The sequence below is a fragment of the Miscanthus floridulus genome, chromosome 5 (genome assembly GCF_019320115.1).
Source record: "Miscanthus floridulus cultivar M001 chromosome 5, ASM1932011v1, whole genome shotgun sequence".
In the NCBI taxonomy this organism is placed as follows: domain Eukaryota; kingdom Viridiplantae; phylum Streptophyta; class Magnoliopsida; order Poales; family Poaceae; genus Miscanthus; species Miscanthus floridulus.
The window spans coordinates 16929379-16945290 of NC_089584.1; the positions used below are offsets into that span (position 1 = coordinate 16929379).

Below are 15912 nucleotides of genomic sequence, written 5' to 3' on the forward strand. Positions count from 1 at the left end.
TTTCCGCAAATTAACAGAAGAATGGGAATGTACACACATAACAGACTACTACGACGATATCGGGACGTGTGAATAAATAACCATCCGTACTAGTTGACCTTGCTTACGTGATCATCTCGGCGAGCATTTCTCCACCGGACAGCACCGTACTTGGTCAAGGAAGAGCTCCGATTCTATGAGGAAGGGAACACGGTCTCCCACGACCGTTGTCGCTCTCCCTCGTAGAATCAAAGCTCCTCCTTGATGTCCGTTACCGCTCGACAGAGAACATGCTTGCCGAGCTGAACACGGTCCGCAAGTTCAACTAGTACGGATTTTCTATAATTTTCTAACTATTTTCTAAGTTTTTATTTATATATACTACGTTTAGGTACGGTGATTGACAGACTACTACGACGATATCGGGACATGTGAATAAATAACCATCCGTACTAGTTGACCTTGCTTACGTGATCAGCTCGGCGAGGATTTCTCCACCGGACGGCACCGTACTTGGTCAAGGAAGAGCTCCGATTCTACGAGGAAGGGAACACGGTCTTCCACGACCGTTATCGCTCTCCCTCGTAGAATCAAAGCTCCTCCTTGACGTCCGTTACCGCTCGGCAGAGAACATCCTCGCCGACCTGAACACGGTCCGCAAGTTCAACTAGTAAGGATTTGCTATAATTTTCTAACTATTTTCTAACTTTATATTTATATATACTTTAACCTTCTTTCATGTAAATATGCAAGCTTAAAGTGATTTTGAGCTCAAATTGCTTACAAATGAAAAAAAACCACAATAAAGAACCATAAATATATATAGTGAATAAAATGGTATAAGAAAATGGTAAAAAATGAGAGTATGAGATTGGTAACCTTTACAACTGAAGAATCGACGGAGGAATCGAAGAATGGATGGAGGAACAATGGAGGGAGGGAGGAAGCAAGAACACTACTGCAGTGAGCTTCAAAATGTGCTGAGCTCGGGCTCGGGGAGGAAGGAGGAGACGGCCGATTTATAAAGGGAGAACATTTAGTCCCGGTTGATAGATCCAATCGGGACTAAAGGTAACTTTCCAACCCCGGGCGCAGCCACGGCCCGGGAGTAGACCTTTACTCCCGGTTGGAGCCACCAACCGGGAGTAAAAGTATACCTTTAGTCCCGGTTGGTGGCTCCAACCGGGACTAAAGGTCCCTGCCACCTCTGTCTGGCGCAGTAGCCGTTGGGCAGGAACCTTTAGTCCCGGTTGGAGCCACCAACCGGGACTAAAGGTATTTCTAGTCCCGGGGGCAAAAAATTCCGGGACTAGAGCTCATTTTGGCCGAGGATCAAAGGTCTGTTCTCTACTAGTGATAGTTGAAACTTGAAAGGACGCAGCACGAAGTCATCCTTTCGGTAGGACACGACGACACTTACGGCAAATATGCGACAGAGTAATTAAACTAAACTCTACTCGACGACTGGAGGCAACCGTACACACGCACGCACGACCCCGAATGGAAGTGCGTGGAACGCACGAAGCTACACGTGCGTGATCATCTCCCAGCATGGAAGCTAGCTACACGCCTACACGTGCGTGATCATCCACTTATTATAGCTGGACAATATATATATATAGCCTTTTGGGCAGTGGCGCCGCAACCGACGACGACCGTACGTCGTCGTACTACGTATGGGTCACCAGAAGAGCGTGGCCGCCGCTAGCAGGCAGGCCGACGGCGGCCGTCAGCGGGACGAGGGACGCGTACACGAGCTTCCGCCCGGCACCGAGGCGGCCGCGGGGTTCGGCCATCACCCAGACGGCGGCGCCGAGCTCGGCGACCCCCGTGTAGAAGAGCCCTGAGAGCGCGAGGAGGTAGCAGCAGCTGGAGTAGTGGTCGTCGTCGTTCCCTTGCTGGTGGAGCACCGCCGGCGGCGCGGACGACGACGACTGGGAAATGGCCATGCAGGTGATGGCCCTGGAAGCGGTGGCCAAGCCTGCAACCCCCAGTGCCGCGCCCGCGGGGAACCACAGCTGGTCGCGGAGGCGGAGGCGCTGTCGTCGGCGTCGGTGTCGCCCTGCCGCCGCTCCCGCCTTGACTGGTGGCGGCTCATGAGCGTCACCATTATTCGCTCCTGGTGCGCAGGTGAGGTGAGTAGTAGCTTGCTTCCTGGCTATGTGTTTAATTTTTTTTCTTTTCTTTTTGAACAGTACTGGCGATTTTTTTTTAATTTTAACCTTTTTTAATATAATTTTAAATCTAACGCTGTCGGTTTTTTTTAAACTAACACTTTTGGCCACGCCTATTGCCCTGGCGCGGCCAAATGCCTGTGCCGCGCCATGCATGGTGGCGCGGCACAGGGCTGACGTGGCGTGGGCCGGCCTGGGGGACCGATGACGTGGCCGGTCTTACCGCGCCACCGACCCTGGCGCGGCAGTGCCGCGCCCTGTTGCGTGGCGCGGCTGGACCAAACATACCGCACGAGCAGCCACACCACCTGGCCGCTGCGCCTGCTGTCGGCTCGGGCTACCTGGATGGTAGAATCGAAACGCGTCGCGCCCGTATTTTGTTGAGTTTTTTTCATGGCCGAATACAGAATTTGATAAGCCAATGATTAGTTTTTCGTCTTTCATAATACGGTTATGCACCATTTTAACTAATCAATTACGAAAATTGCCACCGGTGTCCCGATACGCCGGGACTGCCGGTTCCCGAACACAGGGTACTTAATCTCGCCGGCAGTGCTGCCGCGACTCAAAGAAATGAATAAGAAGCAAGTTGACAAGATGCCACATAACATATTTATTGTTTTGATATAAGTTTGACATAACATAACCAAATAACCCTGCAAGTTTCGGATGCCAGGGTCGGTGGCGCGGCAAGACCCGCCACGTCATCGGTCCCCCAGGCCGGCTCACGCCACGTCAGCCCTGTGCCACGCCACCATGCATGGCGCGGCACTGGCATTTGGCCGCGCCAGGGCAATAGGCGCGGCCAAAAGTGTTAGTTTTGGCGCGGCCAAAAGTGTTAGTTTTAAAAAAAAACCGACAGTGTTAAATTTAAAATTATATTTAAAAAAGGGTTAAAATTAAAAAAATTCGTACTGGCTGGCTACGTGTGGGATCGAGAGTGGAAATATATATAAGGGCGGCAAGCCCTTCCGTTCCAGATGAGATGAGAAAATATGAAAAACATTGGAGACCCAACTGGCGGAGGCGCCTGGTTGTGCGGTGTGCTTCTCCAACTGAGGAAGCTTCGTAATTTCACGACGGGGACGGGTGTGCGTCGTCAGTCTGAACACGGACAGAGTCGGGGGGAGCTGAGGAAGCTTCGTGCCACACGTCAAATTAATTAATAATATATATTTATGTATTTCTCTCTATATATATATATATATATATATATATATATATATATATATATATATATATATATATATATATATATATATATATATATATATATATATATATATATATATATATATATATATAACTACTATCCTGTAGCTGGCTACAGAATAACTTATTCTGTAGCCACTTTGAGTTACGATAATTACTATGTTAATTTACGAGATTATAGTAACTCCTTACTAAGTGGTTTAATATAATGTTATGGTAAATATCCCCGTGTGTTATAGTAACCCAACTATCGTAAATATGTATTGACATTACGGTAAATTAGTATATAAAATTATGGTAAATGGAGGTGGCTACAGAATAACTTATTCTGTAGCCGGCTACTGAATAGCCTCTCCCTATATATATATATATATATATATATAGTATAATCTATATATCTATACATAGCTTGTAATTCTAAACCATACTATAATTCTAACCCGACGTGCAAAAAATCTACCAGCAGTCGAGTAACATATATAGATTATGACCTTATCTGGCAGTAACCTGCGAGGTATGCTCTTTGGTGTTTTATATATATATATATATATATATATATATATATATATATATATATATATATATATATATATATATTTCATCAGTTTCAACATATTCGAGAGGCCGCGGACGTGGTGGGCGTAGATATTTCCAGGCGGTGACTGTAGGAGACGGTGGGAGGAAGCAGGACCGTTGATCGACGAATCCAGCGGCTGAAGTAACGGTGGCGACGTGGCCAGCCTGAGCAACGGCCGAACCTCCCTGCTTTGATAGTAAGAAATATATATATTTCATCAGTTTCAACATATCGCTTCACAAAATGTTAAATCATTTTCAATTTAACTAATATATTAAAAATGTTTATGATATATATAATATGTATTAAAGATTGGATGTACAATATGATTTCAAAAAAAAATTCTAAATATATAGCATTGATACTATTTTCTGTATCTTTAGTTAAATTTTGAAATGTTTAACTCTTATACAAATTAAAATGCGCAATTATTTTGACACAGAATGGATATCGATCTAAGCAAGCTTGAGCCTTGAGAGCACGCGACAGCGACGCGCCACAATGCCGGTTCACACTGATTTTGGCGGCTAAGGGAGGCCTGTGTCGGTGCGTCCTCCCATCCGTTCCAATGCATGCTCCTATTTGGAAAAAAAAAACATCCAGATCGACGTACATGAACACAATTTCAACAAAAATATAAATGGTCATATGATACAAAGTTCTATATTTATGTAAAATTTAAGACGCAACAAAAATCTGTACAAGGAAGCATTACGGAGAACTATAGAAACGTGTTCTCTAGCTACCGAAAGAGTCAATGTCAATCGCACATCGCAGTTACGACGTTACCCGCACAGCGCATCGCGCAGCGTCGAATTTGATCCCATAGCCAACCCCGCACGCACGTCACATTTCGCTAAAGGGTGTGGTGTGTGTGCACAGCCAGGGGCGGATCCAAAGGGGGGTGGCTTGATTTCACCACTAATCACTGTAGCAAAAGCTTGATTTCACCATTAAGTCTTCATGCAAATCAACATCTCCATTGTTTTAGCCCCCCCTTATCCCGCATCGTGCATCCGCCACTGTGCACAGCTGCTCCATTGCTTGTCCGTGCGACGGCATCCCATCCGAGCCGTTCTGCCGCGATCAAATGGCTCCAATTAAGCATGCATGTGTGATTACTTGCCCACGCGCGCGCCCTGCTGCTCCCCACACCTGATCCTCTGCAATTAACTCCCTAATCAAAACTAAAGCTTATATGTTTCTGATTATTGTGAGATGGGGTTTACCTTTTTTTTCTAGTGTGGCTGGAAGAATTAACATGATGCTCGACGGTTTGGCATCAACTCGAGGCTTAATTATTCTTTTCTTCAAACAACCAACCTTTGCTACACACTAGCTACCGTGAGAAGGTATGCTCCCACCTGCATGCCCCGGCCTTCCCACGCTCCCGTGTCTTTTTTTTTTCCAAAAGAACAATCATCATGCTCGACGGTTCCTTTTAACCGGTTCCCCTTTTGCTTTTTCCTATCGCTGTTTTTCCTGTCCAACCACCCCAACTTGTGACGTATAACGATGCTGCTATCAGGCCAGCATTGACCGTTCGAGTTGATGAGCCGAACCCAGATCCATGCCAACTGGACACCCGCAACGTGTCCACCCGCCCTTTCCTCCTATTCCTATCGATTTAGCTGCATAGGCAATACGACGTTACTACGAATAAATGACGAGCGAACCCTCGAAAACCGAATAGGGATTATCCACTTGAACAGATGGGAAACACATCAACAAAAAATATGAACGAATAGATGATTCAAATCCTATGCTCGTGAGAAATTTGAAGGAACAAAAATATGTGTAACTGTGTAAGAAGATAGAAAAAATGAAATTGGAGAGACAAGCACCGGCGAAGAATCCATCCAATTTTGCACGTCACATCTGGCTCGCTGCCCAGTGCAGGGACCCATCTCCATTCCTTCCTTCCGACGGCATCCCATCGGAGCCGTTCCGCCGCAATCAAATGGATCCAATTAACCCCTGCCCTGCACCTCACCGCGCGCTAATCCCCTATATGACGGGGTTCACTCCACAGAGGAGGAGCTTGTGGTTATGGACGGCATGGAGAACAACGCCGCCGCCCTGCCGCTCGGCCGCGGGGAATCCCAGTTTATGCTGAATCTCCGCCGCAACCTCCCGTCTAAGCTGTACCGGGTTGGCATCGCGACGAGCGCCACCGCAGTGGGTGGCTTGGTGGAGCAGCTCGTGCCGGCTGCCTCCTCCCGCTCCCACCGGCAGGCAAAGGCGGACGTGCCTCTGTCTCAGCTCCCCATGTTGCTCCTCCTGGTCACCCTCTTTGGTGGCCTGGGCACCATATGCACCGGGCGCCGGCTGGAGGTGCAACTCGCGCCAACTCCTCGCTGGCGCAAAGCCGGCGTCGCCATCTACTTCGTGTGCTTGCTGCTGTTGGTCGCGGCGGCGAGCCTCGTGGGATCCGACTACTGCAAGCTCGCCCTCAACTTCCTAGACAACTGATAAGGTTAGTGGATGGATCCATAATCCATTTCCCTACACACGCACCTACTACTTAATTCGTATTCTGTCCTAAGCATAATATTGTAACAGCAGATCGAGTGCAGATCTACTGATCGATCTAGCCATAAGGATAGAACTTGAGCTTTCCCTTTCCCTTACTCCTGTCCCTGTACGTATGTAGTATAAGGAGAGAGGAGAACGACCAGCGGACCAGGTAGGCAGGCAGCTGGGAAGCCTGGGAGAGGCCGGCTGGCGGTGAGGGTGCAACTTGCTTGTAGGTGAGTAGCGCATCGGGCCGGGGCGAGAGGCCGGCCGCCATGCATGGAAAGGGCTGGGGAGGATCGAGCCTCGAGGTTCGATCTGCTAGCTGCCGAGAGCGCGCGCGCGCGACACGACAGGGAGAAGGTGCGGGTATGGTCCGGTTGTCGGGCCCGGCCGGCGGAGAGCTTAAGTCGAGAGGTGCCTGCGAATCCGGTGGCGCGTGCCGCCGCCGCCCCGCCAGCTGGAAAGCTAAGGCGAACTGGCGAAGCAAGGAGATAGAACACCTTAACTTTTTTTTTAATAAAGAATAGAACACTTGCACTATAGCAGCAGCTCAAGAAAGAGATGTCAGGTGGAAGACGACTCGATCTTCAGCTGTTCGGTTTTCATCCATTGGTGATCGGTTCGGTGGACACTGTAATTTTACAGGTTTCCAATCACCTGCCAATCATCAGGGCGCCAGTGGATGCCTCCCGGCCTAAGATAAGAATCTGTGCACTAGTTAAGTTAATGATTACCGACATGCTATGTGTGGGCCTTGAGCCCTTGACCTGGCAATTGCACAGGTACGGTGTGTCTTCTAGCTCTGACCACCCACCGCCTGCAGCCTGCAAGGACCAATAACAGCCAGGCAGGTGTAGCTAGCCCAAATGGCCTAGCATGCTAGGCGATTCCATGCTATTGCCCTGCCTAAGTGCCTAGCTAGCTTAATTTATACCTCCTCTGACAACTCCGCCGGTCCTAAGATTGATATTCTTGCACATCAAGTTTAAACTTAGTCTCTTTTAGTTTGGTGTTCGATCCGTTACTTAATTATGACCAGGCTTTGTCTGTTTATTAACCTTTCTGCAGGAGGATGCTACCAGAGAATAATGGAGTGCCTGATGCATGCCCTGCATTCCAATTGAACTACAGTACTTCCTTTTCGTTAGGGTTCCTTCTTTTCCGTCAATCAGCATGTTCGTTTGGCTGTGGTTTATCGTAAATGATCGTAAATTTTCAGCCGGAACAATATTTTTCTCTCACACAAACCAGCCAACAGTACTTCTTCACGAACCAGCAACGATACAAACCAGCCAACCGAACAGGCTGAATGTCTCTTGTCAGTTCTTCAGACATGTCCCTATTTTTCTTGTTGTACTCTGTTAGCCTTTGTTCTGCTCGATCTAGTTCCAGTTTTGGGGTTGTTGTAACTTGTAACCAGGCTTCAGGTTTAGTCAATAATAAATGAACCGCTCCTGCTTTTGCCATTCAATTAGTAGTAAACACGCTTTTGTTAATTATTATGACCGGGCAAAATAGAAAGATGAGAATATAAGCACGTACCTCTTTCTCTATCACTCTATGTACATACAGTAGGGATAAAAAGCCAATCTAGTCCAGCTATCTTGCTCAGAGTAAATCGGAACATTCCACTCATATCAGTTCCTGAATTACTACCACCTAATTTTTTGCTAGCCGTTTGCCCGTCAGTTGCTACGGGTGCCAAAAAAATCAGACAAATAGAGATCATAAAAAAACATGGTGTTTAATGTCAAAACATATTGTTTTAAGCCACGTTGAGATACATAAACATTAGTTTCTTTGTCAAGATATATATAGAGAATTGGAAGTAAATAAAAAGGAGGAAGAGGAGGAGAAGAAATGAGGGGGGGGGGGGGGGGGAGTGCGAGGAGGTGAATAAGGGAAAATAAATTCCCACTCTATGATTCAGCTCTGCAACATCTGCTACCGGCCGGTAATAATTCACCGCATCTGTATCAGTTGATTTAGTAAAACTACCACTACTAAAATTGTATTTTAATTATTGTTGGCTTCTGAGATATCTCCTTCTGTTTGAATTGACATAGACTAAACTATATTATTAGCGTTGGCACAATTCATAAGATAATAACAAATGCAAATATCTGAAGTTTCACACCCAAAGTAATTCCAGGTGAAGAAACTTATTATTGTGTGGAGTATCTGAATCTTCCGGGTAATCAGAAAATACCTAGGGGTACCCAAAAAATCATGAGCTATTTAGTTGAGAAATGACAAACAATACACCGTTGAAGCCCAAAAAATCCATCAACTGCCCTGTGTGCCTGCGTCAGGTCTCCTAACTCTTTCATGTAATGAGCGGCTGACATCTACTTGGAATAAATTAAAACATTAATGAACTGCTAAAATATTCTGTTGAAATCTGAACATCATTCAATTGAGGGTTGTTTGATAAGTCATGTATTTAGTTTAGAGACAAACTTCGGATGGGATGGCCCCATCTATCTCTGTGGTTGTTGTTATATATATGTAATTAATATAAGACCATTCAATTGACGGCTGTTTTTTTTTTTTTTGAATCATCTAAACGCAGGATGGTACGTCTTGATTTTAGGATGGGATCATTTGGGTTTTGTTCTATAGGGTTCGAGGAAAGGATGGAATTTGTGTCCGAGTGTTTGGATGGAGGAACACGTTGATATGATAACCTTTAAATTTTGTTAGTGAGGTAACCCTTTAATTTTTCGTTACTGAGGTTCACTCCATTTTTTTTCTTCTTAGTTCTTATCGTTTTTTTCCCCTTCCATGCTCTTGTTCAGGCCATCGCTTAATTTGCTACTAAGCTACTGGTCCCAATCGTGATGGGAATACACATGGGGCATTTCCTATTAAAAAAATACAGATGGGGCATATACATCCGGGTGCAGTTTAGCTATATACGACCTGTGCGTTGCTGTCTTGTGTGTACGGCCTGGTGTGCACGTTGCTTGGGGCCATTTTATCTATATGGGCCAATCGTTGGAGTGCCCTACCAAGCATCCAACAGGATCTGTCTCCAATGGCCAACAAGGCAACACCGGAACAATTTTAGGGTTATATCCTATGTTTCTTTGTGCCAGTCAACAATGGCCAGCAATGACACGCATGCAGAGCGGATCCTGCTAGATGCGTTTCAGGAACCCGGCCAGGGTGGGCCGCGTGAGTAAATGCTACTCCTACACGTTTGTTTTTCTTTCATTTCCTGATGGGCTGATGGCAAGTGCCAACGGCAACCACTTTCAGATTTTAGGTTTAATTAACGTCCATTATGTATTTGAAAACTTTTGACCCAGTCCATGAACAAGTTGACTACACGTCTACATTCATACTAATTAAATTGGAGAGGTTCAAAATAAAAAAATATTTGAGACTTAAATTAATCAGCTTATGTAAAAGTTGAACTACTAGGCTCAAACTTTTGGTCTAATTGATTGATGTACGGAGATAGGACGTGCTCCCCTCCCCTATCCTGGGTTTGGCCTGTAACGTAGGTGTACACCACTTGTTTCCAATATACTCCTTCCATCCCATTAAAAAGCTCGTTCCAGCGTTCAGTGGGAGTACCAAGGAGAGAGAGAAAGGACATGCATAGCTCTATGTTTATCATCATTACTGATGCACAGAGGTTGCCACCGTTGCCTACCAAAGGATGAGGCTAGGTAGGCTTTGTAGTGGTGGAAAGGCGCAGTTGATTTCTATAGGCATGGGTCCCGCATAGATGGCCTCAAAGACACTCTTTTTGGACTTAATTTGAATGCCAAAATGACTAAAAATTTGGGACAGATGGAGGAGACCGGCTAGGACCTTTTTGATTGAGGAAGGCCAAACTGAGACACGTCACATGTAAAGAGAGAAAGAATTGGAGGTTGAACTGTCGAAGACAAGGGAAGTTTGCAGAAAACTTTCAGTGGAGCTGATGTGGATACCATAAAAGGGTAATGAATTGCAACCTGGTTAATTAGATATAAGGATAGGTAATTATATATCACACTTATATATATATCATGTGAAGGTGCCTGTCCCTTGCCCTATCCTATCCCAATCATTAACCTCCACTGTCAGGCCAGCAGCTTCCCTGCTGCCTTGCATTGCCTCACCGCTCCCCGTGCCTGCTACCACCGCCAACCTTCCCTTTTGAAAGCTCCAAAACCATGAAGGCTCAAAACCCAAACCACCCTAGCTACCCGCATAGGAGTCGAGCAAGACGATTAGGTCGATCGTGAATCTGGCGATAGAAAAATAGAGTGTGGAGTAGCTCTGAATAGACACCCGGGTGTTGTTTATTACTAGTTGAACGTACAAGTACAGCTGGCTATTAGTGGTACAGGGTAGCGTGATTGATTAATCAATTGTTAGAACTTGATACAGCTAACTGGCTGGATTGGAACTGGGAATTCACAGATACTTCCAATTGGGCCTTTCCATATCGATCACTCACACGTCACACGTATGTACGCACATGCTCCAGTCAATTAATGTAAGAACAATTAAGTTTAGATACCGTATGCTCGTGGAGATAGCGCTAAAGCCCAAAGCTGACAGCTTATTTGTTTACTCCTTACCTTCTGTTCTTGCATTCTCCGCTTAGGTCACACAGGCACCAAACGGAGTGGTTGCTCCTCAGCACGGCCTGTACTGGAAGCAGGACGGCTAGGAAACAGATTTCATTGTGAGAGTGAGAATAGACGATGGAGCATTTTCTTGCTTTGCAAAGGTAACCCATACTGAAATTCATGAGTATACTCTGTTGTTTGGTCCCCTCACTAATGGACAACAAAATTTGTGTCACAGGTGACGCCAGGCACGAAAGCGCTCAAAAGGATTCTGTCCTTACTTACGCACGAAGCTAAAAATGTGGTATACTACTATCTGCAACTGCAAAGGGCTTTAACAGAGTGATGCTACCTTGACAATATAATTACTAGGACTAGGTGATGAGAGTCGTAGGTCCTGCTTTTAACAATTAACATATAGCTAGCTACGAATCCAAAATGGTATGGGTAACTAAGATGATGAAACGGACGTGAACCCCCTTCTTCTGATATAGACATATAGTACCATCTAATCTAATACATGGAGTGGGTAACTAATACATGGAGTGGTGACCATGTGAAAAAAGAATCATCACTATTCACTAGGCCAAGGTTTTACACTCTCCGGTTGGCTCGCGGAACAGCGAAAGAGCGGACAGGGCTGGGCTTCGTAGTGCCGCAGCAGCAATCTGAGTTACCCACTCCATGTACATGAACACAATTTCAACAAAAATATAAATGGTCATATGATACAAAGTTCTATATTTATGTAAAATTTAAGATGCAACAAAAATCTGTACAAGGAAGCATTACGGAGAACTATAGAAACGTTCTCTAGCTACCGAAAGAGTCAATGTCAATCGCACATCGCAGTTACGACGTTACCCGCACAGCGCATCGCGCAGCGTCGAATTTGATCCCATAGCCAACCCCGCACGCACGTCACATTTCGCTAAAGGGTGTGGTGTGTGTGCACAGCCAGGGGCGGATCCAAAGGGGGGTGGCTTGATTTCACCACTAATTACTGTAGCAAAAGCTTGATTTCACCATTAAGTCTTCATGCAAATCAACATCTCCATTGTTTTAGCCCCCCTTATCCCGCATCGTGCATCCGCCACTGTGCACAGCTGCTCCATTGCTTGTCCGTGCGACGGCATCCCATCCAAGCCGTTCTGCCGCGATCAAATGGCTCCAATTAAGCATGCATGTGTGATTACTTGCCCACGCGCGCGCCCTGCTGCTCCCCACACCTGATCCTCTGCAATTAACTCCCTAATCAAAACTAAAGCTTATATGTTTCTGATTATTGTGAGATGGGGTTTACCTTTTTTTTTCTAGTGTGGCTGGAAGAATTAACATGATGCTCGACGGTTTGGCATCAACTCGAGGCTTAATTATTCTTTTCTTCAAACAACCAACCTTTGCTACACACTAACTACCGTGAGAAGGTATGCTCCCACCTGCATGCCCCGGCCTTCCCACGCTCCCGTGTCTTTTTTTTCCAAAAGAACAATCATCATGCTCGACGGTTCCTTTTAACCGGTTCCCCTTTTGCTTTTTCCTATCGCTGTTTTTCCTGTCCAACCACCCCAACTTGTGACGTATAACGATGCTGCTATCAGGCCAGCATTGACCGTTCGAGTTGATGAGCCGAACCCAGATCCATGCCAACTGGACACCCGCAACGTGTCCACCCGCCCTTTCCTCCTATTCCTATCGATTTAGCTGCATAGGCAATACGACGTTACTACGAATAAATGACGAGCGAACCCTCGAAAACCGAATAGGGATTATCCACTTGAACAGATGGGAAACACATCAACAAAAAATATGAACGAATAGATGATTCAAATCCTATGCTCGTGAGAAATTTGAAGGAACAAAAATATGTGTAACTGTGTAAGAAGATAGAAAAAATGAAATTGGAGAGACAAGCACCGGCGAAGAATCCATCCAATTTTGCACGTCACATCTGGCTCGCTGCCCAGTGCAGGGACCCATCTCCATTCCTTCCTTCCGACGGCATCCCATCGGAGCCGTTCCGCCGCAATCAAATGGATCCAATTAACCCCTGCCCTGCACCTCACCGCGCGCTAACCCCCTATATGACGGGGTTCACTCCACAGAGGAGGAGCTTGTGGTTATGGACGGCATGGAGAACAACGCCGCCGCCCTGCCGCTCGGCCGCGGGGAATCCCAGTTTATGCTGAATCTCCGCCGCAACCTCCCGTCTAAGCTGTACCGGGTTGGCATCGCGACGAGCGCCACCGCAGTGGGTGGCTTGGTGGAGCAGCTCGTGCCGGCTGCCTCCTCCCGCTCCCACCGGCAGGCAGAGGAGGACGTGCCTCTGTCTCAGCTCCCCATGTTGCTCCTCCTGGTCACCCTCTTTGGTGGCCTGGGCACCATATGCACCGGGCGCCGGCTGGAGGTGCAACTCGCGCCAACTCCTCGCTGGCGCAAAGCCGGCGTCGCCATCTACTTCGTGTGCTTGCTGCTGTTGGTCGCGGCGGCGAGCCTCGTGGGATCCGACTACTGCGAGCTCGCCCTCAACTTCCTAGACAACTGATAAGGTTAGTGGATGGATCCATAATCCATTTCCCTACACACGCACCTACTACTTAATTCGTATTCTGTCCTAAGCATAATATTGTAACAGCAGATCTACTGATCTAGCCATATATCGCGTGACCAAGGATAGAACTTGAGCTTTCCCTTTCCCTTTCCCTTACTCCTGTCCTGTACGTATGTAGTATAAGGAGAGAGGAGAACGACCAGCGGACCAGGTAGGCAGGCAGCTGGGAAGCCTGGGAGAGGCCGGCTGGCGGTGAGGGTGCAACTTGCTTGTAGGTGAGTAGCGCATCGGGCCGGGGCGAGAGGCCGACCGCCATGCATGGAAAGGGCTGGGGAGGATCGAGCCTCGAGGTTCGATCTGCTAGCTGCCGAGAGCGCGCGCGCGACGCGACAGGGAGAAGGTGCGGGTATGGTCTGGTTGTCCGGCCCGGCCGGCGGAGAGCTTAAGTCGAGAGGTGCCTGCGGATCCGGTGGCGCGTGCCGCCGCCGCCCAGCCAGCTGGAAAGCTAAGGCGAACTGGCGAAGCAAGGAGATAGAACACCTTAACTTTTTTTTTAATAAAGAATAGAACACTTGCACTATAGCAGCAGCTCAAGAAAGAGATGTCAGGTGGAAGACGACTCGATCTTCAGCAGTTCGGTTTTCATCCATTGGTGATCGGTTCGGTGGACACTGTAATTTTACAGGTTTCCAATCACATGTCAATCATCAGGGCGCCAGTGGATGCCTCCCTTAAGATAAGAATCTGTGCAGTAGTTAAGTTAATGATTACCGACATGCTATGTGTGGGCCTTGAGCCCTTGACCTGGCAATTGCACAGGTACGCCACCTGTTCGTTTGTTGGTTTTAATCAGCCCAGACTAGCCAACTAACAGTGTTTTCCTCTCACATAAAACCAGCCCCAGCCAGCCCTAACCAGCCAGCGAACAAGCCGACGGTGTGTCTTCTAGCTCTCACCACCCATCGCCTGCAGCCTGCAACGACCAATAACAGCCAGGCAGGTGTAGCTAGCCCAAATGGCCTAGCATGCTAGGCGATTCCATGCTATTGCCCTGCCTAAGTTCCTAGCTAGCTTAATTTATACCTCCTACGATTCCATACTTTACTCTTGCGCATCAAGTTTAAACTTAGGTTCCGTTTGGCACGGCTTCTGCCGGCTCTAGCTTATCTGACATCAACACTGTAGCACGAAGCCAATTTTTCCTCCCCACCTTTTTCTGTCTCACTGTAGCGCGCGGCTGTAGCATGCGGGGACAAGCCGGGAAAAACGGTTTCTCCGGCTTCGATAAACAGTGCGCGTGTTAGTGAGAGGGGAGGGGAGGAGAGAGAAAACCGGCTTCGTGCTATTGCTACAGTGTCGGTGTCAGATAAGTCGGAGCCGGCAGAAGCCGTGCCAAACGGGGCCTTAGTCTCTTTTAGTTTGGTATTCGATCCGTTACTTAATTATGACCAAGCTCTGTCTGTTTATTAACCTTTTTGCAGGAGGATGATGGCACACAGCACATGAGCGAGCGGTGAATGCTACCAGAGAATAATGGAGTGCCTGATACATGCCCCGCATTCCAATTGAACTACAGTACTTCCTTTTCGTTAGTGTTCCTTCTTTTCCGTCATTCCGTCGATGTCTCCTGTCAGTTCTTCAGCAGCCTGTTCAGTTGACTGGTTCGTATTGTTGCTGGTTCGTGAAGAAGTACTGCTGGCTGGTTTGTGTGAGAGAAAAATACTGTTTCGACTGAAAGTTTACGATTGTTTATGACAAGCCACAGCCAAACGAACAGGCTGCAGACCTGTCCCTATTTTTCTTGTTGTACTCTGTTAGCCTTTGTTCTACTCAATCTAGTTCCAGTTTTGGGGTTGGTGTAACTTGTAACCAGGCTTTAGGTTTAGTCAATAATAAATGAACCGCTCCTGCTTTTGCCGTTCAATTAATAGTAAACATGCTTTTGTTAATTATTATGACTGGGCAAAATAGAAAGATGAGAATATAAGCACGTACCTCTTTCTTTATCACTCTATGTACATACAGTAGGGATAAAAAGCCAATCTAGTCCAGCTATCTTGCTCAGAGTAAATCGGAACTTTCCACTCATATCAGTTCCTGGATTGCTACCACCTAATTTTTCGCTAGCCGTTTGCCCATCAGTTGCTACGGGTGCCAAAAAAAATCAGACAAATAGAGATCATAAAAAAAGATGGTGTTTAATGTCAAAACATATTGTTTTAAGCCACGTTGAGATACATAAACATTAGTTTCTTTGTCAAGATATATATAGAGAATTGGAAGTAAATAAAAAGGAGGAAGAAGAGGAGAAGAAATGAGGGGGGGGGGGGG

The 15912-nt window shown here is 46.8% G+C and overlaps 2 protein-coding genes across 2 annotated transcripts; both read left to right on the forward strand.

Moving 5' to 3' along the window:
- Positions 1 to 5987: 5987 nt before the first annotated feature.
- Positions 5988 to 7925, forward strand: LOC136451640 (uncharacterized). Its single transcript, XM_066452328.1, has 2 exons — positions 5988 to 6418; positions 7528 to 7925. Exon 1 carries the CDS (start codon positions 5992 to 5994, stop codon positions 6412 to 6414), a length of 423 nt encoding a protein of 140 aa, XP_066308425.1. The 5' UTR covers positions 5988 to 5991; the 3' UTR covers positions 6415 to 6418; positions 7528 to 7925.
- Positions 7926 to 13113: 5188 nt separating this feature from the next.
- LOC136451641 (uncharacterized) lies at positions 13114 to 15531 on the forward strand. The gene is made up of 2 exons (XM_066452329.1): positions 13114 to 13579; positions 15063 to 15531. Exon 1 carries the CDS (start codon positions 13153 to 13155, stop codon positions 13573 to 13575), a length of 423 nt encoding a protein of 140 aa, XP_066308426.1. The 5' UTR covers positions 13114 to 13152; the 3' UTR covers positions 13576 to 13579; positions 15063 to 15531.
- The last annotated feature ends 381 nt before the right edge of the window (positions 15532 to 15912 follow it).